Here is a 27,973-nt window from a genome sequence, read left to right as displayed (position 1 = left end):
CTTGTAGCTGGCCTTTATAAAGGCCTTTCACTCTGAGGAACTTGCATCCAAAAGAGAGAAGGTGAGACATCTTGTGTTCTAGGACTTATCTTACATAAGAACCTTTGTGGCTTCTAGTAGTGCTACAGCTGGATTATAGCAGACTTAAGATATAGTTGTATGTTATTTTGTACTGTATGTTTGCTATTATGTTTCAGTAATTTTATGAAAATCTAACTTTCATTCTAGGAGTAAGGACATGCCTTCCTTGCAGAGACTTAGTTGTCTCCTTCTGGTGTTTGGATCATTGCACATGGTTACACCTTCTTTTTACGGTAACTAACCCATTTTTTAAATACTTAATACCTATTGACCTGCCAACATCAGTCTTTGGCATCTTCTGCAGAAAATTATGCTTTTTGTTTTTTGTATGTATCATTTGCCACATTTAAACATTTAAATATCAACTTATATTGTGCAAAATTCAGCAACACGTAGATGAAGGATAGATTAAAAAAAAAGAAAACCCAAAATTGGAGCAGCACTGTGTGGGGGGTAATATGTAGACCCAAATCTCAGGATGTTGGTATTAAATCCTCCCTATGCAGCATAAGAAAGCAGCAGCACTGCCCATATGCTGCAACGTTTCCAAATAACTTGGGCTTGAAAAGAGTCTGAAGTTTGGAGTGTATTTTACTAGCATGTAAGATAATAAAAGATGTGCAACTTGGCGGCAATTATATCATCTTCTCTATGTCAGAAGACCTAAACGACAGAGAGTCTTTGTAGTGCTAGTGATTGATTTTAAGTGACAGCTGCAGGACAGGACAGGACAGGAAGGCCTTTGGCTTATTGCATTTCTTTGGACTGTAGGTCTATAGTTAAAATCAGTTATTAGTGCTGTAAAAGGTCTCCGCATAGCCCTCGCCTAAATGTGAAGGCAACACATCTACATTATAAATACGTGCTGTCTGTCCATTGTGTGCGTCCACACTAATGTGTTTTTGTCTGCATTCAGATATCACAAGAGCTAATTGTACATGAGTGATTTTACACACAGACCTTATGGAAAAAAATCGCAGCATGCAATAGTCTGGGTCGTTTTATATCCTAGACTAGTGCACTGAAATAACAGGCACTTCTGTACCTGTCCGCCATGAGGACGAGACTGCGGAGCCAGTGATACCCACAAACATGACTGCTCCAATATATTCATCTGAATATGGCCCATCACATATCTATCTATCATATTGGTCTATTACTGTATATCTATCTATTATATCTATCACATATCTATCTATCTATTATTTCTATCTATCTATCACATATCTATCTATCTATCTATCTATCCATTGTCTATCTATCTCTCTATATCTATCACATATCTATCTATCTATCTATCTATCTATCTATCTATCTATCCATTATCTATCTCTCTATATCTATCACATATCTATCTATCTATCTATCTATCTATCACATATCTATCTATTAATCATCTCTATCTATTATTTCTACCTATCATATCTATTATAGCTCTCTATCATATTTATCTATTATATCTATCATATCTATCTATCATATCTATTAGATCTATCTCATATCTATCTATCCCTCTATCTATCTATCTATCTATCTATCTATCTATCTATCATATCTATCTATTATATCTAACTATCTAGTATATCTATCTATTCTATCTATCTATCTATCTATCTATCTAGTATATCTATCTATCTTATAGCTATTTATTGATTCTGCTCTTGTGATGTAAATGATGAACACCAGGTTTAATATTGTATATGAAAAAATAGCAACACAATGGTATTAGTGAGTAGAAATGGAGAAGAAAAAGAATAGATGTGTCACCCACAGTGGGTAACAGGAATGTTTAAATGTTATGTGCCCGATTCAATTTGTGACATTTATAAGAATGAAAATTATATTCTCCTGGTGATTTTAATGTTTGTTGTTTTTTTTTTTCCTTTTGTTAATGTGAATAATGGAAAAACCGTTGATTGTGGCGGTTAATGTGTTTGTCCAATATCATAGTTGCAGTCTGCTGTGCTTTCCTTTACAGTTAAAGGGAACCTGTCATGTAAAAAAAAACGCTACTAACCTGCAGATATGGGGTTAATCTGCAGGTTAATAGCGTTCGGAACCTGCCCAACACCCGCACTGAGAGCCCCGCTGTCAGGAAGAAATTAACTTTATTCCTCCTAGCCGACATGTGCTCTCAGTCATAGGGGTGGGCTGGCACGGATTCATTCACCGGCAGCTGAAACCACGCCCCTGACTGACAGCCAGCTCACCATTAGGGCTCAACGTTAGTGCCAGGGTCGCAGTTACAGCCGCCGCTCGCTATGCACTGAGTGGTGACTGATCCTGCGCTGGCCACACCCCTATGGCTCGCTATGCACTGAGTGGTGACTGATCCTGCGCTGGCCACACCCCTATGGCTCGCTATGCACTGAGTGGTGACTGATCCTGCGCTGGCCACACCCCTATGGCTCGCTATGCACTGAGTGGTGACTGATCCTGCGCTGGCCACACCCCTATGGCTCGCTATGCATTGAGTGGTGACTGATCCTGCGCTGGCCACACCCCTATGGCTCGCTATGCACTGAGTGGTGACTGATCCTGCGCTGGCCACACCCCTATGGCTCGCTATGCACTGAGTGGTGACTGATCCTGCGCTGGCCACACCCCTATGACTGAAAGTCTCAGCCTGCTGGGAGGAGTAAAGTTCATTTCCTCCCGACAGCGGAGCTCTCAGTGCGTGCGCCGGGCAGGTTTAGAACTCTATTAACCCGCAGATTAATCCCATATCTTCAGGTTAATAGCGTTTTTTTACATGTTACCTTTAAAGAAACTGCATGCAGAAGCATGCTCTCCAGAGGCCAAAATAACACACATTTGACCTTTGGTGAATCTGACCGCTGGAATGTTAAACTATAAGCTGGGAGCATTTCTTGTGTGTTCATCCTGGTAGGTGCACAAACGCAGTGTGAACTTACATGTAGCTGAGGAGCTCATTCAGTTTTTCACTTACAAGATCAATACGTGTTTTTCACAAAACACGTGCCCATTATAGTATACAGTACTATTCACATATCCGTTTCTTTCTTTTTTTTTTTGTAGACCGAGAGGTCTACACCAAAACCAGGGGAGATGTCCGATTTTGTTACAGGTCTAACTCACTAATGCAAAACAGCACTCGGATGGCATCTGTGTGCAATCCGTGTGCTGTCCAATTATCATGTTTATTTAACAGGAGAAGCTTAAGGGGCGAGAAGGAAATCTGATGGTAAAATCTGACACTTTGACCAAATACTGATCTTACTCAGTTCATTTTTTCCGTTTGAGAAAAATCACTCACATCTGATTGAGCTGTAACATGACATGGGCACAGTATTTAATTATATTGTCTTCTTCATTCCTCATTCAATCATATAATTCCATAAATTTCTATTATCCAGATGGAGTGGAGGAGCTGGATAATAATCTTATTCTCAGCTCAGTCAAGGAAGCCAAGAAGCTGGTAGATACTGCCTACAAGCGCACCAGGGATGTGTAAGTCCTGGAGGCACAAAGCATTTATCATTGTATTATATTCCTATTGTATGCTGCTTCATTTCTGTTATTGGCAAGAATAGTACTAATAGTACTATTCCCCACTATCAGTATTTGGTCAGTATTCGGTCAGTATGTTTTCTCAGGAGTAGGAGCCAAAACCAGGAGTGGGTGATAAATGCAGAATTGGTGACTTTTTTCTATTATACCTTTTCTCTGATTGTTCCTCACCTGGTTTTGACTCCCACTCCTGAGAAAAAAATACTGACCAAATACTGATAGTGGGGCCGTGGCCTTAATGTGAATTCAGTTTAGTAGGATCTCATTCATGACAGTAATTGCGTTGTTAATATAGATAAGGAAATAGGGCGGCTAGAATTGGTCACATTTATCCTGATTGATTGTTGTGTTTTTACTCGTTAACACTATGTTTTATAGACTGATATGCTATTATAAGTAGGTGTATGCTGATTGAATGTCTTGTACTTTAAGCCTTAAAGAGCGTCTTAAGAAAAGAACCATGACTCCATCTGATGTCATGACATACTTCAAGCAGCCTGTGGCGACGAGCAGAACACACATCCGAGCCGCTGATTACATAGAGACCACGCTTGATCTTCTGACCGAAAAGGTGCAAAGCATCTACAGTCGTCCCTTCAACATCTCAGGTACCAGAGAGGGGGGCAATGCGAGTTTAGCTCAAAATCAGCCATTTTAAAGCCTGAGTAACACAAGTTGTCTGTTCATTAGGAACTGATGATGAGGAAGTGCTTAATGTATAGTATTGACCCTTTTCCCAGGCAGCACATTTTGACATCTTGTGCAAGAAGTAATAAGGTTTTACTTTATTCAATACCAGTCTCCTACTCCCCTAATTTAATATTCTCAGGGGTCCAGGAAACTGAAACCTATGATGCTTTTCTAAAAGGTCTTCACACTTCAACTCATAAGACTCTGTTCACATTCGGACATACCGGATGTCTGTTCTGTTCTAAGAACAGAATAAGTTTAGTGTCTGTTATTTTAGAATTGAAAAAAAGTTTCACATGCAGAATTTTTAGTTTTGTTCTAAAAAATGACCACCATAAGAATGAGTTGGCCTCCTCTGCTTCCGTTGGCATGACTGATGATCACTTGTTCCATTTGTCTGTTACAAAAAGGGAACAGATATGTGGACTGTCTGCACAGACATGAACACAGCCTAACTTTTCTGTCAGTACTTACACTGTATGGCGCCACCTGGTGTTCAGATTGTACAGCAATGTGCAGGTCCATCTAATGAGCTGAATGATGAAGGTCACACGTGCTCAGTAACTCTCATCACAGCCATGTCTCTGCATGGTGATTGATTGTTCACTGCAAAGCAGCAACAGAAATAAGGCGCAGGGCAAGAAAGTTATATCGACTCGTCTGCAGTGAACAGTTAATTAATATCCAAACAACTGGATGTGGGAAGAGTGACTGAGCATGAGTGACCAGCAGCACTCCGCTTAGGAGGCCGACCTACACATTGCTATAAGCCTTAGAACATTAGGTGATGACATATCATGTAAAAAAGGGAATCTGTCCGTACATTTTAACATATGGTGGTGGTACAGTGGTGTGGCTGTACAGGCGCTTGTCTCCCAAAACAAATTATGCTTTTTTTGCAAAGTGTCAGTGCACTTGGAGGCAGCAATGTAAGTGCTCTGGCACACCCCAATGCACTTCCAGCCTGATTTCCATAGGACCCTGTAGACATCAGATCGCTACAAAAAAGGTGTCACTTTTATTGGAGGAACAAACCTCTATACAGCCATGCCATTACATCCGTGTATAAAAATGTTCCCTTTCACACTATATAAGTTGCAAATATAACGCGCGGGAACACGGTCTGATCATACCACATCTCCTGGGCAGGGGAGGAAGCAAAAGAGTATACAGACAGGACAGCAGGAGATCGCAGCTGATTCTTTCTTTGAAGTAAAACATTGTTTAAAAAACAGGCAGTGAAATGTTTTACCTCACAAAAAGAATCAGCTGCGATCCCACACTGTAATGTCTGTATACTCTTTCCTTCCTCCCCTGCCCAGGAGATGTGGTATGATCAGACTGTGTTCTGTACATGGTCAGACACAGCCATTACACAGTACACAGCAGGGGCACATTTATAAGATTATCTCAGCACAGGAACATTTTATTTAATCACATCCAATTGTGGAACTTATTATTATTTCTAAATCTTTTGATTAAAAGGAACTTTTGTTAGTGGGAAAACCCCTTTAAAGGGGTTGTGCAGGATTAGAAAAACATGGCTGCTTTGTCTCAGTGACAGTGCTACCTTTGATCATGGGTTGTGTCTAGAATTACCACCCAGCTCCAGTGAAGTGAATAGAATCGAGGTGCAAAAACAGACACAACCCACTGACAAGGGAGGTGCGGGTTCTGAAATAAAGCAGCCATGTTTTTCTAATCCTGGACAAACCTTTATATGTGCTGACCAAACTTACTGTTGAGTTCCATATCCAACCAAACAAGCCACCTTTATTTTTTTTTTCAGTAAATCTGTCTATTAATCTGGAATGTTTGATAGTCTGGGATCTGCTGGGCCCTGTATTTAGCACTTTACATGAATAAGTGTTACATCATATTATCATGTGTTTAACAGACCTGCTGACGGCCAACCAGATAGATACGTTGCATAAGGTTTCTGGATATGCTTTCCTACATCTTCCAAAAAATTGTCAACAAAGTCAGTATCGTACCTTCACAGGAGAGTGCAACAACAGGTGAGAAGACGGCTTAAACTTATGTCCACCCAAAAAAACATTTTTTAATGTTCGGATGTATCAGCAATGAACATTAGGTAACATGGGACATAGCGGGTCCATTGTGGCATAGGCAGGAACAGAAAAAATGTCAATAGACAGTACGTGTCTTCAATAATGCTGACATTTGCTTCTTCAGGAGATTTCCAAACTTTGGAGTTTCCAATAGGCCGTACACACGCTTGCTACCAGCTCAGTATGAAGATGGGAGAGGGCTCCCTCAAGGCTGGACCGAAGATCGTAGAATCAATGGTTTCCGTTTACCTCTGGTGAGTATACAGACTCAGTGATTAGGGTCATGCGGGTTTGTGACAAATGAAGAAGTAAGCCACCAGAGCAATCTTCTGATGTGTCTATAGGAAATGTTACCCTTTAAGAAAAAATTAAATGGTCACTGTATGTTCAGACAACTTGATTCCATTTCATAGGTAACATAATAAATGGACAAACTATGACTCATTTTAATAAAAAAACAAACTATCTTGTTTTTGCCTGGAAAAACACTTCAAACAGCTGGGTACTAGGATCCCCCTTTTGCCTAACTTCCTCTCCTCTGCCTGTTCTGAAGACACAATGAGATGGATGACAGCTATTAGGGGAGGGTCTTTGTCTCTCTGTAGAAGATATGCAGGTATTCAGTTTGGGACAGGCAAGCCATTAGACAACAGCTTCAAGTGGGCAAAAGGAAGTCCCAGTACCTATAATGCTAGAAGAATGAAGATGAACTGCTCATTCAAAAAGAGTGAATGGCAGGGTGAAGAGCATGGGAATTAGACTGTTCCTGAATATATTACATTGCTTTGTGCACCTAACGCAGTTTACTTTTTATAGAGGATGAGGAAAACAAAATTAAGGCAAAAGCTTTAACATCGATAAAGTTTGTTTTAATTATAATTTTGCAATGCTGCTTATATTTACTACTTTTGAAGCAGTTCTGTTGTTTTTCAGGCAAGAGCAGTGTCGAATCAGATTATCCGATTCCCAGAGAGAGAACAGACCCTGGACAAACAGCGGTCTCTCATGTTCATGCAGTGGGGACAGTGGATTGATCATGACCTTGATCTGGCACCAGAAACACCATCAAGATCAACCTTTCTAAGAGGCATTGACTGTGATCACAGCTGCGTCCGGGAGCAACCGTGCTACCCCCTAAGGGTAACCTTTTGTTAAAATTATCTTTGGTGTATATTAGTGATGTATATTGGTAATAAGGAGTCAACAAGAATAGGAAAAAACTACAAGAAGAATAGAGTTTGTCAGAATAATGCATTGATGATGAAGCCAGACATCTGTTTACCAGCACAGACATGAACAATCGATTAGAACACTGCTGATGTGTGATAAAACCGCATGTTGGCACTCCTGTCAGCTGAGTTGTGACCGCTGCATTTCTCTGCCCTAAGGGTCCGTTTACACCAGTTGACCAGCGGTACCAACAGACCACTGATCTGCTACATGTTTGAGGTCGTTTAATATCTGTTTTCACAGATAGATCTACAATAGATCATTCAGTGCACATAAGCTGCTGTTGTCCTCTGCAGCACAGGACCTGCTTATGCAGGACGATGTGCTGCCGAGAACGATGATCTTTTGGGCAAACCAAAAGATCATTCCAACCAACAAATAAGGAACACTCATTCACAATAATTGTGCAGAGCCCCTTTAAAAAAATGCACGTAAGTGTAGCTCAAGGGGAAGAACTGAATACAAAAGAAATGAACCCCACTTTGTCCGTCCAATTTAATGTCCATAGATGTATCAGCTGGTATTCATTTGGCTGAGAAACACTAAAGTGTCCCTGCTTTGTTCCTCAGTAGCCGACATCTGAACAATAGAGAAGTAACATAGTGCAAATCCAACAACCTGGATGATGAAACAGCAACAATTTATTAAATATAGTCACCAACAAGATTTGGAATGCTTATTCATGAAAATGTAAAGATCCGCCACCTCGTGGGAAACACCGATGTATGGCTTGGCCAAAGGTTTCGCCTTAGCAAAAATGGTTTCTCCAGGGGTTTGATCAGTGTTTGAGTGATTTAGTGATTTAAATACTCATTGCGTCACACAAAATACATACCCACAACAGATATCAATAGTTATACAATACTGCACATAAATCACATACATGTTGGTCTCATAAATAGACAAAAATAACATTTCATACTGGAGACCCCAGAGGGTGTAATGATCCATTAATGATTTCATAGCAGTGTTGTGTGCAATGCACAACAAAGAGAGGGGATTATTAATATACGCCAAATGCCGTTCACATAAATAAGCAAATTCCAGAAAATAGTGAAAGAATTACAAAATAATTAGTAAAATTATAAAATCACAAAGCTATGTGTTAAGCACAATAAATGTGAAATCTATGGTCCTACTCTACCATTGTCCTGACATCTTGGATTGTTCTAATTCATAGCAGAAATGTAGCAAATTACATTCTCTGTCATCATTATACAATATAAGCAGTCAAAGAACTGTGCATGAAATTCTATTGTGTGTTTAACTCCGCAGATCCCGCCAAATGACCCTCGTATAACTAACCGCAGTGACTGTATCCCCCTTTTCCGCTCAAGTCCTGCTTTTCAGCAAGGTTCGCCTATACGTGAACAGATGAACATCCTCACATCTTACGTTGACGCCAGTCAAGTATATGGGAGCACCAATAAATTGGCCAACATGCTGCGTAACAACACCAATCAGCTGGGTCTCATGGCTGTTAGTAATAACTTTTCTGATAATGGCCGCCCCTACCTACCTTTTAGTACAAATGGAATTGAAGAAGATTTCTGCCGGCAGACTAACGAGTCATCTGGTCTCCCGTGCTTCTTAGCCGGTAAGTGGTGACTTATTAATGTACTGTCTATCAACTATCTGATAACTTCCTGCTATTTTCTTGACAAAGGGCTCGTTCACACATCAGTTTTTTGGTACATGTTCGATCCATTATTTTTGCAGATAGGTTCTGGGATCATTCCAATCACTGTGTCCATTTGACATTTCCTTTTTTTTTTGCGGACCGATCATCCGCCAAACAAAGGTTGGATCAAATTCACCAATGGAAGTCAATTGTCCCGTGATAAGAAAAAAACAATGGACAGCATATAAATGTCATCCATGTACTGACTGTATTTTACTGTAAAATGGATATTAGAAATTAAGAAAATGGCTCCGGCACACTTAGAAAAACACGTTTTTCACATATAAGAAAAAAAACTGATGTGTGAAAATGGCCTAAATTCCAGAGACTTTTTCACTGTAGGTGATGGTCGTGTCAGCGAACAGCCGGGTTTAACTGCATTTCACACACTCTTTGTGAGAGAGCACAACCGTATAGCTGGAGTGTTACATAGGATGAACCCAAGATGGAGTGGCGAAACACTATTCCAAGAAACCAGGAAAATAATTGGCGCTGTTACACAGGTGAGACTTTCTGTATTTCTGGACACCATAGGCATTGTCTACAATGACCTCGGACAACATGCTACTGTCCTCTTACGCTAAACCACTATTTCCATACACATTGTCAGAAGGAACATGTGTCATACAAAATGAACTATAAGGCTATGTGTCCACGATGCAGAAATGCTCAGGATTTTTTCCTGAGCGTTTCTGCATCTCCCTGGCAGAAAAAACACATGCGAATTGTACATGCGGATTGTACATGCGGATTGTGCATGCGGATTGTACATGCGGATTGTACATGCGGATTGTGCATGCGGATTGTACATGCGGATTGTACATGCGGATTGTGCATGCGGATTGTACATGCGGATTGTACATTCGGATTGTACATGCGGATTGTGCATGCGGATTGTACATGCGGATTGTACATGCGGATTGTGCATGCGGATTGTACATGCGTTTTTCCTGCCAGGGACATGCGGATGTGAAGTGTTCTTCACATGCATTTCCGCATGCGGGTTGTCAAGCGCTTTCCAAGTGATTTTTAGCATCACTTGGAAAGTGGTTGACAACTTGGTCACACTATATAAATCCATGCAACCGGCATGGATTTATATACTGTGACCCGAGAGAATGTCAAAAAATAAATATATACTTACCTTCTGATGGCCCGCGCTATCTTGCTTCACCGTCCCGGCTGCTGGCAGCGGTACACTGAAGGACCTGCCGACGTCAGTGTCGCATGACCCGTCACATGACTCTGACGTCAGCGCAGGTCCTTCATTCCATCGCGAACTGCTGCCAAGCAAGGAGGAGCGCAGTGCGGGCCGCCGGAAGGTAAGTATATATTTATTTATTTATTTTTTTTACAGTTTTCAATGGTACCCAGGTCCGGAGGAGAGTCTCCTCTCCTCTACACCCGGGTACCATCCGCACATTAGAACGCATGGAATGCGCATCTACATATACAGTGATGCGTAATCCATGCGGTCTAATGCAAGTCAATGGCGGCGAAAACGCAGCACTTCCGCAAAATAATTTGTAGTGCTGCGTTTTTTTCCGCAGTGATAATCCGCAGTGGAAATTTCCACAGGATGTGCACAGCACATGCGGATTATCATTGGGGAACATGGCAGGCCTTCTACCATGCGTTTTGTAAGCGTTTCTGCAGCGTTTTTGCCGCTGCGGAAACGCTTAAAAAACGCATCATGGGCACACAGCCTTATAGAGATATGGAAGTGTATCTCAAACAGGATTGCTCTGGGGGTATCCTCTGAGTGCTCACCATGCCCAGTGTATAGCCCTTTAATTAGAGGTTGTGACTTTATACCGCTATCCATGTGAATATAAAGAGGACATGTCACTTGCCATAAATAAGATTTTTATAATGGTAGTAAATGCTGCTGTTCTCCGCATTGTTTATTTTTTTGTTTCTGTGCCTCTCTGTCCCTGAGTTATGGCCCTCTCTTTCTTGTATGCAAATCTAGTCTTTTTAGCCAACTAGGCGTGGTCCTAAAAAGACTCACATATAAAAGAGTTGGGGACCACTCCCAGATGTCTAAAAAAAACTAGATTTGTTCTCAGGAACAGACAGTCTCAGGAATAAAGGAAAAACAACCTCAGATTCAGGAGGACAGGCACATTTACACCAGGTAATATAATTACGCTTTTGTAGCTTATTTCTTGAAAAATCCTGATAGAAAAGACTTCTATCTAATCCACCAAACAATATTAACAGAGATTACAACCTAAATGTGACTGTACAGTTCAAGATACATCACCTTCTATATAATTTGTATATTTCTGTGTATACTGTGCATAGGCAGAAAACTGCCAATCAGTGGTGGAGGCGGGGTTATGCAGAGCTCATGAATATGGAGGACTATATGGCAACACATCTACTAGTCCTCTAGTGATAATTTCCTGCTGATAAAAAAGTGATTTTGTGAAAACTACATCAAGCAACCCAATGAGTGACACATTGTGTGAATCAGGGTCTCTGTCCCTACATTATGTTGCCCTCAGATTAGGTGGCAAAAACCTGGCTTTTTTACACATCCAGTTTTAAGAAGCCAGCACAGCACAGTACATGGTGGCATCACCGATGGCATACATATGCTGCCTGTTTGAAGGGTAGACCCTTTCATTAGAAGGGACGCGTTCAGTCCACAAGTCAGATCACAGTAGAACTCCTTGTAGGACCGTCAGTCTGCAAATAAAGACAGACATGTGAACAGAGCCGTAGACTATAATGTGTCCATGTGCTAGCCATCTGAAAAATGGATAACACATGTATGACAAAGTTGGACATGTAAATTAGGCCTAAAATATTTTATTATTTTGTTTTCCACAGGAAAGATTTAAAGAAATGTTTTTTTTGCCCTCATATAAATTGTAACTAATAGGTTATTGTATATTTTTCTTTTATTTACATTTTTTTCTCCAGAAAATAAACTACAAGGATTGGCTTCCCCTCCTGCTGGGTTCATCTACGTCTCGAGTGCTTCCTCAATACCGTAATTATAATGAGTCCGTGAATCCGGGAGCATCTAATGTGTTCAGTTTGGTCTTCCGTATGGGTCACACAATGATTCAGCCATTTATTTATCGATTGGTGGATAACTACAGGACCTCACAAAGGTTGCCCCCGGTCCCTCTGCACCTTACATTCTTCAATACATGGAGAGTTGTGAGAGAAGGTAATTAACTATACTTTGCAAAACCAAAAACATGGGCCGGCACACAAGTGTAATATGTAGGTGCACATTCACACTGTGGTCAAATATATCCTAGAATTAAAACAATGAACCTGCAAAGAACAATGTACCCTGCAGTAAGTAAATAGAAAGTAGCAATACATGTAAAAAACATAGCGTACCTAATTTACATTTTTTTATGAAAAAAAAACCATAAAAGCCATCCCACCGCGACAAGGCCTACCCAATCAGGGTGGTCCCTCACTCCAGTAACTCACCTGTGAGAACCTGGGCCTGTGTTTTACACCTTTTACATACTTTACACATAAAATCCAATCTTTTCTTATTTTCTTACTGAAATGTATATTATCTGGAACAGTATTTCACAGTATTCCTAAGTTACCTAAAGCTTTGATCTGTTCTGATCCTATAAACAGCAAAATTTGAGCTCAGTGCAAGTAAGTACTCCCTCTGAACAAAACATAGGACTGATATGAAGCAATATGACGAAAACTTTGGCCTAATTTGTTCTTTCCTTGCAATTATTAGGTATTTTTGATATGTTCTTTAAAACCCCTCAATAGGTGGTGGGTGACCTCTATGATGGTGGGTGATTTAAGGAACATTGAAATGTGTCTGAATTTTGTCACTTGAATTTCTTAGCAAACCAAAATAAGCCAACTGACAGATGGTGTAAACCTACACTTGGCAATCTTAAGGTGCACCAAATTTATCATCCAGAATAAGCCATTTTGATAAATTTGGTGCATTTTAAGACTCTAATTCAGTAAATAAAGCTTCATAGTATTTACATTTTATTTAACTCAAAAAGTTGTCTATACCCTCCAAACATTTGCCAGAATTCTATATGTTTTCCTAGCATATTAGTAGAATAGGTACCTGTAAACATGTTTTGTAGGAAGTGCCACTACTGTGACCTGGAGATAGCTTGGCAATATGTAGTACAGGTCACAGCAACCGCTCAGCATTCAGAAAGATAGAATGTACAACAGTGTGAGCAGCCTCTTCTTACTTCAGTACTCCTGGTTTCTCCCATATTAGATCAGATAGGCAGGGCGGACAGCAGTGTGGAGCAGCCTCTTTTTACCTCAGGACACCTGGTATCTCCAGGATTACATCAGAAAGACATGATGGACAACAGTCTCTTCTTTCCTTAGTACCCGTTATCTTCAATATTAGATCAGAAAGACAGGATGTGTGAGCAGCCTCTTCTTACTTCAGCACCCCTGACATTTCTAGTATAACATAAGACAGATGTTATGGACAGGGTGGACAGCAGTGTGAGCAGTCTCTTCCTACCTCCGCGACACTGCTATCTCCCATATTAGATCAAATAGACAGGACGGACAGCAGTATGAGCCTCTTCTTACCTCTGCACCCCTTGTATATTTAGTATTATCTCAGAAAGACAGGGTGGACAGCATGAGCTGCCTCTTCTTACCTCAGCACAAGTGGTCCCTGTACTAGATCAGAAAGACATGGTGGACAGCAGTGATAGCTGATTATTGGACTGTTTTTTGTTTTTTTTTGTATGAGTGTAAGCTTTGATTTCTGAATGAGGCCTAAACTATATATTTCACATAGAAAACTTTCCTTGTTACTACAGGAGGCATTGACCCTCTACTTCGAGGCCTTATGGCAAATCAAGCAAAGCTGAACAGGCAAAACCAGATTTTGGTTGATGAACTCCGAGAACATCTGTTTGAGTTGTTCAAACGTCTTGGCCTTGATTTGGGAGCCATCAATTTGCAGCGTGGACGAGATCATGGTTTACCAGGTAATTAAAGGGGCACCTATGATGCTTATATGTGTGTGACTATATACTGAAGCCACAAGATCATGGAGGATTCAGAAGAGGGTGCTGAGGCTTCAGTGCTGCGACTCTTTGAAAAAGTTTTTTTAAACCAAAAAATCACTATTTATGGTCGCAACCAAGAAGCACTTTTTTGAATCTTCATCTTCCTGATGAAGAGACCTGAGTAGCCTCGAAAGCTTGCAATTTGTTACCATCTTTTCAGTTAGCCATTAAAAGGTTTCAACCACTGAGGACTCTCATATCTAAATATTTTTGTACCATTTAATACATTTCTACACTTTTGCTTGAACAATGAGTGTGCAGTGAATATCTTCTCGAAGTATCCTGGGATCCTACTCCCATTCCACCAGCACCTCCAACTAAATACATGCACTCCGTATTTGCTATATTCACAATATATGTAGTATAGGGATAGATTCCTCCACCTCTAATGGAAGATGTTGGGGAAAAGAAGGGTTTAGGTTTTCATCATGTCTAATCTTTAAGAAATCACATTCTGCCGAGCCGCGATTGTAGGTATGTAAGAGGGTCTTAAGGAATAGCTTTCCTTAGTATACACCTTTAAAAGTCTGTCACCCACAAAACTGAAATTGAACTATTTAAACCTCCATATAGGGAACTTGTCTTAGCTCAAATGAGTTTTATTACAAATGTAAATGATGGGGCTTTGGTGGCCAAGGGCTCAGTGCACCGTTCCGCACCTCTAATTACAATACTCCTCATAGTGATTGGCAGTGGTCGCTTTGGAGCGCTGCCTGATCTAACTCCTCAGCCCCGCACATGCCGGAGGGGCCGAGCGCCTGCATACGGTGTCATTGCGTGCTGAGTTCTCATCTCCCTCTCCTGTGTATAGCAGCCATGTGCCACAGACAGGATTACAAAGCAGCGGAGAGGGAGGAGAATGCACAAACACTGACAGTCACAGTGTGCACGTACGCACCACCTCCATGTCAGTGCATGCGTGCTGTCATCACCCTCCCCTGTGTATAGCAGTCACTCACTACACACAGTATCACACCGAAGCGTGCAGCCATTATATTGTGCAGCCACAGGAGAGGGCGATGAGAGTGTGCTTACACTGAAATTGTGCTCGTCTTCATCCCTTTCCTCTCAGCAACAGCCACCACTACTTTATCATCCTGTTTCTGTGAGAACTCAGTCCCTACTCACACTGACACAGCTTATGAATGTGCTCGGCTGCTCCAGTGTCCGAATATACAGGGCTGAGGAGTTAAATCAGGCAGTGCTCCGAAGCCAACCACCATGGGAAGGGGCAGAGTATTATAATTGAGGGGGAGGAGAGGTGCACTGAACCCTTAGCCACACCAAGGGTGCACCGAGCCCTTAGCCACACCAAGTGTGCACCGAAACTCCCTCATTTACTTAGGTAATAAAAAAGTTTTTCTCTAAAACACATATACTAAAATCTACAGTACATGTATGAGTTTTATAGAGGCAAAGTTCCCTCCCGTAAAATTTAAGTTTTGGGGGTGACAGACTCCCTTTAAGTCATTAATTAACAACATCACAATAAATACTGCCAACTTTGATAGAACAGATATATTACTATTCTGGGACCAGTAGTCCCTGTTACTGTCTCTATGTATTGGATTGTGGTCTTCCATATGAAAATATTCATTTTTTCTCCTTTGTTAAAAAAAAATGCTTGTTCTGAATGTCCTTTCTTTGACAACCTGTCATCTTCACCATCATCATTTACTGAATGGAAGTTCCTGACGAAGCCATTCAGGTGAAACGCGCGTCGAGGCGCGCTGTTTGTTTCCCATTCTGCAGACCGTATACCTCTATACCTTTATATGACTCAAGGTAATGTGTGACCATATACTATGTGGACGTCTATGTGATTTTTGTATTTATCTGGTTCTATTGACCAGATTGGTCACACTCTTTATTTGCTTTAACCTAGTCATTGTACTGTTCTGTGTCCTTGTGTAGTCTGAGATCTGGGCATGAGCCACAAGACTTGCACTTGGACACATTAGACGGATAGCTGTCTGCAGGAGGGTATGAGTCCTCCTTTCTCTTTGTTGGGGTTTGCTTTTGCTCACCCCCGATCGTATCTTTCACCTTAGTCATCTATAATCATATATATTCTCTATATTTATTTATTCTGGAATATTGTCTGTCATTTAATAAAATATTATTTTATGTTTTATTCTTAAAAGTATTCCTTTGTCTTTGTATTAGTGTGAGCAGTGTCCTTCACGATATTTTGTGGATATTGGTTTCACTTCTCCATTTTTGGCTCTTTTTTGGTTACATGAATGGAAGTTATATGTCTTACACATTGCCTCCCTATTTCTGTAGGATACAATGCATGGAGAAGATTTTGTGGACTTTCTCAGCCTAGTAATGTAGCTGAACTAGCACAGGTGTTGAGAAACAGACCACTAGCTGAACAATTCATGTCCCTTTATGGCACACCGAGAAATATTGACATCTGGATCGGAGCTGTTGCCGAACCTCTCCTGCCAAATGCCCGAGTTGGTGAACTGTTAGCTTGTTTAATTGGGAACCAGTTTCGCAGAACCCGTGATGGAGACCGGTGAGTACTACTGGAAACATTAGTTGACATCTATACTTGTGAGAAAAACTAATTACACCTCTGCAACCCCTATGTCTACATGTGGAAATACAATTATGCAGAAAACTAAGTACACCCTCTTTGAATTTTATAGTGTTATGTGTCAGTAATATAATAATAAGAATAATCTGGTACTTAGAAGGTTTTAAAATTAGGTAAATATGACCTCAGTTGAACATGACATGAAAAATGAAATCATGTCAATGCTAATCTTACATAAACTTAAGTACACCCTCAAAGCTTCCTTAACATTTAAGGGGGTAAGTAGCAGCCAGGTGCTGCTAATCCACTGCCCTTGATAACTTGTTCATTAGCAAGAGTGACCAGCTCTATAGAAGAACATTTGGCTGTATGCTGGTCTGGAGCATTCAGGAATGTTTTAACACAATGCCAAGGAGGAAAGACATTAGCAAAGATTTTATATAAGAAATTGTTCTACCCATCAATCTGGGGTTCAAAGGCCAATTCGAGACAATTTTGATGCCATCATTCTAGTGATACAGATTATTCACAGACTGATGACCATCTTCCCAGGAGTAGACATACCAGCAAATTCACCCCAAGGTCAAACAATGCTCAGAGAAGTTGCAAAAAATCTAAGAGCTAACGCTCAGACTCTAAAGACCTCAGTAAATGTTCAAGTTCATGACAAAAAGTTTGGAAAAGTTGCCAGGAGAAAGCCTCTTCTTTCTAAAACTGAATGTGACAGAACAGCTAAAGTTTACAAAGTTACATCTGAACAAACCACAAGACTGCTGGAGCAATGCACCATATTCGGCAAAAACCAAACACAGGATATAAGCGCAGACATCAACTGTCATGCACGGTGGTGGAGGGGGGAGGATTTAGGCTTCTTTTGCAGGCACAGTACCTGTGTACCTTGCAGTCATAGAGTTGACCATGAACTCTTCTGTATACAAACGTTTTCTAGAGTCAAATGTGAGACCATCTATCCAAAAGCTAAAGCTTGTGCAAAACTGGGTGATTGCACAGGACAATGATCCCAAGCACTTCAGCAAATCGGGATGGTGAAAAACAAAGAAATTAAGGTGTTGCAATATTCCAAAGTCCAGACTTCAACTCAACTGAAATGCTCTGGCGGGACCTTAAGAGAGCTGTGCATAAATGAATATTTACAAATCTCAATGAGCTAGGAGTGAATGTGACCAATTAAATTAGGTCATTGTGTTACATGTTTTTTTTTTTAAATGTTTGCAATGTTTTTTTTTTCAGATCATGATCTTTATTAGAAAGCAAAATTAATAATATTGCAATTTTCACACTGATTCATACTATGTGTCCTATCAGAAGAGTTTTCTGCAGGCTCATTATCATCAGAGGAAGGGTTATAATGACAGGTAACACCTCTGTACACAGCTGATATCACAGCATCTACCATTCACAATAGGTGATGTCACATCCCCTGCTCACTCTCTTCACTATAACTTTTGGACACTGAGATGCTTCAATACAAAAGATAGGGTCTAACTGTTCATTGATGATAATGTACATTTACATTTCCTGAAACAACAGGAAGTTTGAGTCTAAAAGAGCCCCAGTGGCCAGTGTGAAAATTGCAAGATTTCTAAATTTCTAATATTTATTAAATTCATCCAGAACAATGTGAGAGAGTAATAACGTCATACAAGAAATGATTACTTTAAGTTATTGCTGCTAAATTTGATTCTACAAGTTATTGATTCATAGGGTGTACTTTATTTTTCACATACCTCATTACATGTAATTTGACATGTGCTGTTGTTCATCTGAGGTTCTTTTTACCTAATTTCATGACCTTCTAAGGACAAGATGTTTTTTTTTTCGTGTTCCAATACGTAAAACCATGGAATTCAAGGAAAGTGTATTTAGTTTTTCTCATGACTTTCCACGTGTAGACACCAGATTTATAGGGCTTGTAGAGGTAACAGTTAAATACTGTACATGTTTAATGAAGGCCCAAAAGCCTTAATGTCCCATTGAATGCCATGATTAATAAATAGAACGTGCTAGGTAGGGGCCCTGTACAGATTTTGCATAGGGACTCAGAAACATCTTGCTTTGCTTCTGGTATACAAGTAGCCTTTTCAGAGAGGAAGAACACTTGAAATTTAACTATTGGGGGTAGCAATCCAAAAAGTTAATATTGACCCTTTAATGAGCTCTGCCACATGAATTAAGATAAGAAACCAAACGAGTTTCAGGGTGATTGCCCCTCATGAGTACAAAACAGGAGGTCTGATTTGGCTAAATGAGAGATCTGTGTCAGGAGTTCTAAGGGGTAACGTTTCTCCTTTTGGAGAGTACCAAGCTGGTGTAAGGACTTATAGGCCATGCAATGCTCATCTGCGAATTTAAATATGCTAATAAGCTCTTTAGAGAGGAAAAAGAATTGAACTCTAGCGCCACCATCAATCCTAAAAGTCAATGTCGACCATTGAACTAGCCTCACCACATGACCTAGGATAAGAAGCCAAAACAGACAATCCATTTGCTGACGTGTTCCAGAGTCTTTGCCCCTCATCAGTACAAAGTGGGAGGTCTGATTTAACTAGGTGAAAGGCTTCTGACAGGGGGTCTAGATACAATTGCTTTCTACTACAACTGTTCCAAAGCTAATAAATAAATTTTCCATTCTTGCCAACTCTAAGGCATGCGCCATTGAAAATTGGTACCCATTGCCACAACCTCTTTTCAGGTCAAGCTATGAGGTTTCAGTGGTTCCCAGGTGATTTGCCAGCTCTTACAAGAATCTGGGAGCCTCACAGATGTTGCAGGAGAATTGGGAGGTATAATAAAAAGTGACAATAGTGCACATAGTAACCAGATCACTGCTTGTATGCATTATCGTAGGTGTAGAGAGTCTGAGAACATCACATATTCTCCAATGTAAATTTCAAAATCAAGTGCTAATGATTAACATATATTTCACTTTATTTTTATCAGATTTTACTATGAAAGATCTTCTGAGTTTACAATTGCTCAGAAGAGAGCTCTTGATAGAGTGACAATGTCTCGAGTCATCTGTGACAACACCGCTATCTCCCAAGTTCCTCGGAATGTGTTCTTAGCAAATACCTTTCCAAGAAATTTTGTAAATTGCTCACAGATTCCCACTTTGGATCTGAGTCCTTGGAGAAGAAGGAAGAGCGGATCAGGTATGCGCTTCATTGTATAAATGCCAATAACCAGTCAATCACAGACCTTTTATTTACATTTTTGTCCCTCTTCACCTACCAAGGTTTTCTATGCTGCCTATTTGCCACTGAAACATGCAACAGATAAAGGGGTTGCCCACTTGAAAAAAAAAAAATTTTTAGATTTGTTTAAAATATTAGTTTGTAATTAACTTATATGAGGAAAAGTGCCCGACATGAAAATATCTGCAACAGTCCCAAGTTCAAGAGCTACACTTCCAGCTCTGTGTTAAGGGGGCTGGCTGATTTCAATAATTAAAGGGAATCTGTCAAAATGATTAATTTCCCCCAATATCTTTATATGGTCATATTTCTCTCTGAAAGGTAATGTCATTCATTTACTTGTGCAATCTGTTGCTCCATGACTGAACAATCACAGTTTCAATTCATATGCAAATTATTGTATGCAAATTAGGCTTAAGTGCTCTGGGAGTGTCATAGCACTTTCCGAGCCTCACCTTCCTCTACTTTACAGACAGCTCAACCTGACTACAGACTACACAACCTTTGAGCTGTCAGTGAAGTAGAGAAAGGTGGGTAATCTGGCCATGGAGGCAGAGGCATAGGAAATGTTCTGATCACAAAGAAAGCTCTTAAGTCTTATTTGCATATTTATTTATTGCAATTTTTTTCCATCCGGGAGCATTAGATTTTATAAGTAACTACGTGTATGATATTATCTTTTGGAAAAAAACATTACCATATAAACAGTTTGGGTAGAAGAGGGATCATTCTGACAGATTCCCTGTAAGCCAACCCTTTTCTCTGGCTATGCTGGCCGAGCTATTAAATAAGCCAGTCAACTAGTAAGCTGCATATACTGTGTTTTCCCCGAAAAAAAGACAGAGTCTTATATTATTTTTTGGTCCAAAAGATGGGCTAGGGCTTATTTTCAGGGAATGCCTTACTTTTTTCCATGAATAACAATCCACGTTTATCCTTGAACAACAAAAAAATCAACATTTGTTCAAATATAATCATGTCATCATACATACACTGCACATACACATACATGTACAGTGCTGGCCAAAAGTATTGGCACCCCTGCAATTCTGTCAGATAATACTCAGTTTCTTCCTGAAAATGATTGCAATCACAAATTCTTTGGTATTATCATCTTCATTTAATTTGTCTTCAATGAAAAAACACAAAAAGAATTGTCCTAAAGCCAAATTGGATACAATTCCACACCAAACCTAAAAAAGGGGGTGGACAAAAGTATTGGCACTGTTTGAAAAATCATGTGATGCTTCTCTAATTCGTGTAATTAACAGCACCTGGAACTTACCTGTGGCACCTAACAGGTGTTGGCAATAACTAAATCACACTTGCAGCCAGTTAACATGGATTAAAGTTGACTCAACCTCTGTCCTGTGTCCTTGTGTGTACCACATTGAGCATGGAGAAAAGAAAGAAGACCAAAGAACTGTCTGAGGAATTGAGAAACCAATTTGTGAGGAAGCATGAGCAATCTCAAGGCTACAAGTCCATCTCCAAAGACCTGAATGTTCCTGTGTCTTCCGTGCGCAGTGTCATCAAGAAGTTTAAAGCCCATGGCACTGTGCCTAACCTCCCTAGATGTGGACGGAAAAGAAAAATTGACGAGAGATTTCAACGCAAGATTGTGCGGATGGTGGATAAAGAACCTCGACTAACATCTAAACAAGTTCAAGCAGACCTGCAGTCCGAGGGTACAACAGTGTCAACCTGTACTATCCGTCGGCGTCTGAATGAAAAGGGACTGTATGGTAGGATACCCAGGAAGACCCCACTTCTTACCCCGAGACATAAAAAAGCCAGGCTGGAGTTTGCCAAAACTTACCTGAGAAAGCCTAAAACGTTTTGGAAGAATGTTCTCTGGTCAGATGAGACAAAAGTAGAGCTTTTTGGGAAAAAGCATCAACATAGAGTGTACAGGAAAAAAAAAGAGGCATTCAAAGAAAAGAACACGGTCCCTACAGTCAAACATGGCGGAGGTTCCCTGATGTTTTGGGGTTGCTTTGCTGCCTCTGGCACTGGACTGCTTGACCGTGTGCATGGCATTATGAAGTCTGAAGACTACCAACAAATTTTGCAGCATAATGTAGGGCCCAGTGTGAGAAAGCTGGGTCTCCCTCAGAGGTCATGGGTCTTCCAGTAGGACAATGACCCAAAAACGCACTTCCAAAAGCACTATAAAATGGTTTGAGAGAAAGCACTGGAGACTTCTAAGGTGGCCAGCAATGAGTCCAGACCTGAATCCCATAGAACACCTGTGGAGAGATCTCAAAATGGCAGTTTGGAGAAGGCACCCTTCAAATATCAGGGACCTGGAGCAGTTTGCCAAAGAAGAATGGTCTACAATTCCAGCAGAGCATTGTAAGAAACTCATTGATGGTTACCGGAAGCGATTGTTCGCAGTTATTTTGGCTAAAGGTTGTGCAACCAAGTATTAGGCTGAGGGTGCCAATACTTTTGTCTGGCCCTTTTTTGGAGTTTTGTGTGAAATGATCAATGATTTGATTTTTGCTTCATTCTCTTTTGTGTTTTTTCCTTGCAAGCAAATTAAATGAAGATAATAAGACCAAAGAATTTGTGATTGTAATCATTTTCAGGAAGAAACTGAGTATTATCTGACAGAATTGCAGGGGTGCCAATACTTTTGGCCAGCACTGTATATACACACACTACACATACAAATGTATATACACACACACATCTGTATACACACACTACACATGTATATACACACACACATCAGTATACACACACTACACATACACATGTATATACACATACACTGCACATACACATGTATATACACATACACTGCACATACACATGTATATACACATACACTGCACATACACATGTATATAAACACACACACATCTGTATACACACTACACATACACATGTATATACACACACATCAGTATACACACACTACACATACACATACACTGCACATACACATGTATATATACACACAGACATCTGTATACACACACTACACATACACATGTATATACACACACACATCTGTATACACACACTACACATACACATGTATATACACACACACATCAGTATACACAGACTACACATACACATGTATATACACATACACTGTACATACACATGTATATATACACACAGACATCTGTATACACACTACACACACTACACATACACATGTATATACACACACACATCTGTATACACACACTACACATACACATGTATATACACACATACTGGACATACACATGTATATATACACACACACTTCTGTATACACACTACACATACACATGTATATGCACACACACACTGGACATACACATGTATATATACACACACACACATCTGTATACACACACACTACACATGTATATACACACACATCTGTATACACACACTACACATACACATGTAAATACACACACACTGGACATACACATGTATATATACACACACATCTATATACACACACTGGACATACACATGTATATATACACACACACATCTATATACACACTACACATACACATGTACAGTACAGACCAAAAGTTTGGACACACGTTCTCATTTAAAGATTTTTCTGTATTTTCATGACTATGAAAATTGTACATTCACACTGAAGGCATCAAAACTATGAATTAACACATGTGGAATTATATACTTAACAAAAAAGTGTGAAACAACTGAAAATATGTGTTATATTCTAGGTTCTTCAAAGTAGCCACCTTTCGCTTTGATGACTGCTTTGCACACTCTTGGCATTCTCTTGATGAGCTTCTAGAGGTAGTCACCGGAAATGGTTTTCACTTCACAGGTGTGCCCTGTCAGGTTTAATAAGTGGGATTTCTTGCCTTATAAATGTGGTCCGGACCATCAGTTGTGTTGTGCAGAAGTCTGGTGGATACACAGCTGATAGTCCTACTGAATAGACTGTTAGAATTTGTATTATGGCAAGAAAAAAAGCAGCTAAGTAAAGAAAAACGAGTGGCCATCATTACTTTAAGAAATGAAGGTCAGTCAGTCCAAAAAATTGGGAAAACTTTGAAAGTGTCCCCAAGTGCAGTTGCAAAAACCATCAAGCGCTACAAAGAAACTGGCTCACATGAGGACCGCCTCAGGAAAGGAAGACCAAGAGTCACCTCTGCTTCTGAGGATAAGCTTATCCGAGTCACCAGCCTCAGAAATCGCAGGTTAACAGCAGCTCAGATTAGAGACCAGGTCAATGCCACACAGAGTTCTAGCAGCAGACACATCTCTTCAACAACTGTTAAGAGGAGACTTTGTGCAGCAGGCCTTCATGGTAAAATAGCTGCTAGGAAACCACTGCTAAGGTCAGGCAACAAGCAGAAGAGACTTGTTTGGGCTAAAGAACACAAGGAATGGACATTAGACCAGTGGAAATCTGTGCTTTGGTCTGATGAGTCCAAATTTGAGATCTTTGGTTCCAACCACCGTGTCTTTGTGCGACGCAGAAAAGGTGAACGGATGGACTCTACATGCCTGGTTCCCACCGTGAAGCATGGAGGAGGAGGTGTGATGGTGTGGGGGTGCTTTGCTGGTGACACTGTTGGAGATTTATTCAAAATTGAAGGCATACTGAACCAGCATGGCTACCATAGCATCTTGCAGCGGCATGCTATTCCATCCGGTTTGCGTTTAGTTGGACCATCATTTATTTTTCAATAGGACAATGACCCCAAACACACCTCCAGGCTGTGTAAGGGCTATTTGACCAAGCAGGAGAGTGATAGGGTGCTACGCCAGATAACCTGGCCTCCACAGTCATCAGACCTGAACCCAATCGAGATGGTTTGGGGTGAGCTGGACCGCAGAGTGAAGGCAAAAGGGCCAACAAGTGCTAAGCATCTCTGGGAAGTCCTTCAAGATTGTTGGAAGACCATTTCCTGTGACTACCTCTTGAAACTCATCAAGAGAATGCCAAGAGTGTGCAAAGCAGTCATCAAAGCAAAAGGTGGCTACTTTGAAGAACCTAGAATATAAGACATATTTTCAGTTGTTTCACACTTTTTTGTTAAGTATATAATTCCACATGTGTTAATTCATAGTTTTGATGCCTTCAGTGTAAATGTACAATTTTCATAGTCATGAAAATACAGAAAAATGTTTAAATGAGAATGTGTGTCCAAACTTTTGGTCTGTACTGTATATATACACACACTGGACATCCACATGTATATATACACACACATATCTATATGCACACACTACACATACACATGTATATACACACACACTGGACATACACATGTATATATACACACACACCTCTATATACACACACACTACACATACACATGTATATACACACACTCTGGACATACACATGTATATATATATACACACACACACACATTTATATACACACTGCACATACACACACACTGCACATACACATGTATATACAAATACACACAGCACATACATACACATGTATATACACACACTGCACATACAATATATACCAGGTATACCAGCCTGTCTCCTCTTCAGTTCCTCTAGACTCCTGCAGTTAAAGGACCTTTGGTGACATCACGGTTACTTGACCGTGATGTCACCAAAGGTCCTTAAGCAGTCTTAACCTTGGAATAGAAATGCTTGGGACCCCTAAGCGAGTGGGGACCCTGGGTAATTGTCTAGTTTGCAGCATCCCCCCTGCTAACGCTGGCCATGACTGTAACTGAGGCTTATTTTTGTGATAGGGCTTCTATTTCAAGCATACTCCAAAAATCCTGTAAAATCATTCTAGGGCTTATTTTCCGGGAAACACGGTATTTACACTTTAAACGCATCTGAAGATAGTTATGAAGTGAAAACCCATTTAAATAACCCTAACTTAACAATGAGGGCTCTGAAGTGTCATTCTGTCCATGGCACATGCAATTGATCTACTACGATCCTGACAGATTCCAGACTTCTAATGGCTCCATCAGTTTTACGTATTTCTTTGCTACACTTCTCCGCTCATCATAACCCAATGTTACTATCCATTAATATCTGGAATGAATAGAAACATATCAATGCAGATTCTTTTCAAACCAACCGTCTGCTCATTTACCTGTAAGGTGGCCGTGATCTGGTTCACATCTGCAGACATCTTCTAGATGACAATCTATTCCCCTGGGGGCTATGATGTATATCTTTTCATGGCATTTAGGACCTTTATATGTAGAAAATGTAAGATCATTTTCTCTCTTTCATTTTGTTTCCCAGAAGTTGAAGATTCTGAAGAATAAAGCAGTGACAGAGGTGTGCTATGCCATGTTTTATATAGAGCTGAACGTCCATCTGACATAGGATGCAGAATGCCGATCACTGTAATATGCTAGACGAGAAAAGCCTGTATTGTGCTGTGCGTGTAAAGTGCGAGCCGTTAGTGAGGCTGGAGGTGGTATCAGCCCGGGGTGCCACGCTGTATATAGCAGCAGATAGCAGCACTTTCAAGGACTAGAACTAATGACATTGCTTTCAATTGCTGCTACTTCAGGTATAATCACACTGATATTGTAATCCTTTAATAAAAATCAATATGAAGGAAAAAAGTGATTTCATTTTTTATAGCTATACTGTAAATTGTATTAACTACATTTGTACCTACGTGGAAAAGTACAAAACGATGGATCCTTGGACAGAAAATAATTTGAAGGACAAAATATATTTACATGTTTGCTAGAGAAAAGTTGATTATAAGAACACTCAGGCCCTTGTTTGACTATCATGGAAACATTTATTTGCCTTTCGCATTGTTTCCATCATGGCACATTCCTTATAAATGTGCAGCTCACAATATCATTCATTTAATTCTTAGAATGGGGCCCTTCAAGTGTCCTCCTGCTGGGACCCCCCAGTCATTAGCTCTATTCTATGTAGGACCTGCTAGTGAGTGTTTAATCTCCCTGCAGTGCCTCCACAGGGAGAAGTAAGTATTACATAGTCCTTGCAATGTAGGACTTGACAGGTCCTCCAGATAAAGAGATGCTCTATGTGACCGGCTCTTGCCAGACGATGAATATCTTGAACAGAGGAACCCCCTCTATTAACTCAGAAATTCTTAATATGGAACATAAAAATGGGTATTCTAAAGTGGAGAACCCCTTTAAAGTGTGGTTCTCTAAGCTATGAAACCATAACTCCACATTTGTATAAGTATTTATTAGTATTTTGGGTCAAAACCAGGAAGATTACACAGTTGTCTCATCAAGGTTGTCTCCTGAGTTCCTGCTTGCCGTATTCTACCGCTGGCCCGAACTGTGTCCTCACCAAAGCAGCAGCAGTAGCAGGTTACCTCTCCAGCATCAGAGGAGGTTGGCACTGAAGCACCTGAATCCAGCCATCCGGCCAGCTCAGAGCAGTAACCCTTTAATGCATTTTCCATTTCAAAAGCTCCTTCTACAGTCCTCTATGACAAGTCTATGTACAAAGGAATAAAATGAGCCCCAGCTGTGGACAGGTTAGCCCTTACATTCATAAGGCTGGGGTTACACAGTGACGGCAGCTGTCATAGGAAAGTCGCTGTCCAAAGGAGTCATTTGGAAATCACATGTAAATGCAACTTTTATGAGAATGAAGCTCAATATAACATCAAGGAATGAATCACAGGATAAAATACAATTACATTAAAGATACATAAAAATTGTAAAAAAAGGCTTAAAAATTGAAGTTGTCACACAGTTAGGGTAGGTTCAGACAAGTGTATAAAAAAATCATTCGGCTTTTCATCCAGAAAAATGCAACTATTTTTTTCTCACTTGTCATCCGTATACAATCCGTTTTTTTACAGCAGCGGCTATTAATTATTTACAAGACCATTTACAGTTTCCTGTGTTACAGAACTGCAATGCGTAAAAATC

At 40.3% G+C, this 27,973-nt stretch overlaps 1 protein-coding gene across 1 annotated transcript; it reads left to right on the top strand.

The window, feature by feature from the left end:
* On the top strand, window positions 1-26,665 carry LOC141252992 (eosinophil peroxidase-like). The gene is made up of 14 exons (XM_073670746.1): window positions 1-61; window positions 229-314; window positions 3,459-3,552; window positions 4,045-4,220; window positions 6,200-6,320; window positions 6,499-6,628; window positions 7,308-7,514; window positions 8,880-9,201; window positions 9,628-9,788; window positions 12,217-12,469; window positions 14,094-14,264; window positions 16,632-16,869; window positions 19,852-20,063; window positions 26,337-26,665. Exons 2-14 carry the CDS (start codon window positions 239-241, stop codon window positions 26,357-26,359), a joined length of 2,184 nt encoding a protein of 727 aa, XP_073526847.1. The 5' UTR covers window positions 1-61; window positions 229-238; the 3' UTR covers window positions 26,360-26,665.
* Window positions 26,666-27,973: the final 1,308 nt, after the last annotated feature.

Source organism: Phyllobates terribilis, unplaced genomic scaffold (genome assembly GCF_046119375.1).
Source record: "Phyllobates terribilis strain yellow unplaced genomic scaffold, ASM4611937v1 Scaffold_2__4_contigs__length_985480577, whole genome shotgun sequence".
Lineage (NCBI taxonomy): Eukaryota > Metazoa > Chordata > Amphibia > Anura > Dendrobatidae > Phyllobates > Phyllobates terribilis.
This window is presented reverse-complemented; position numbering and strand designations above follow the sequence as displayed.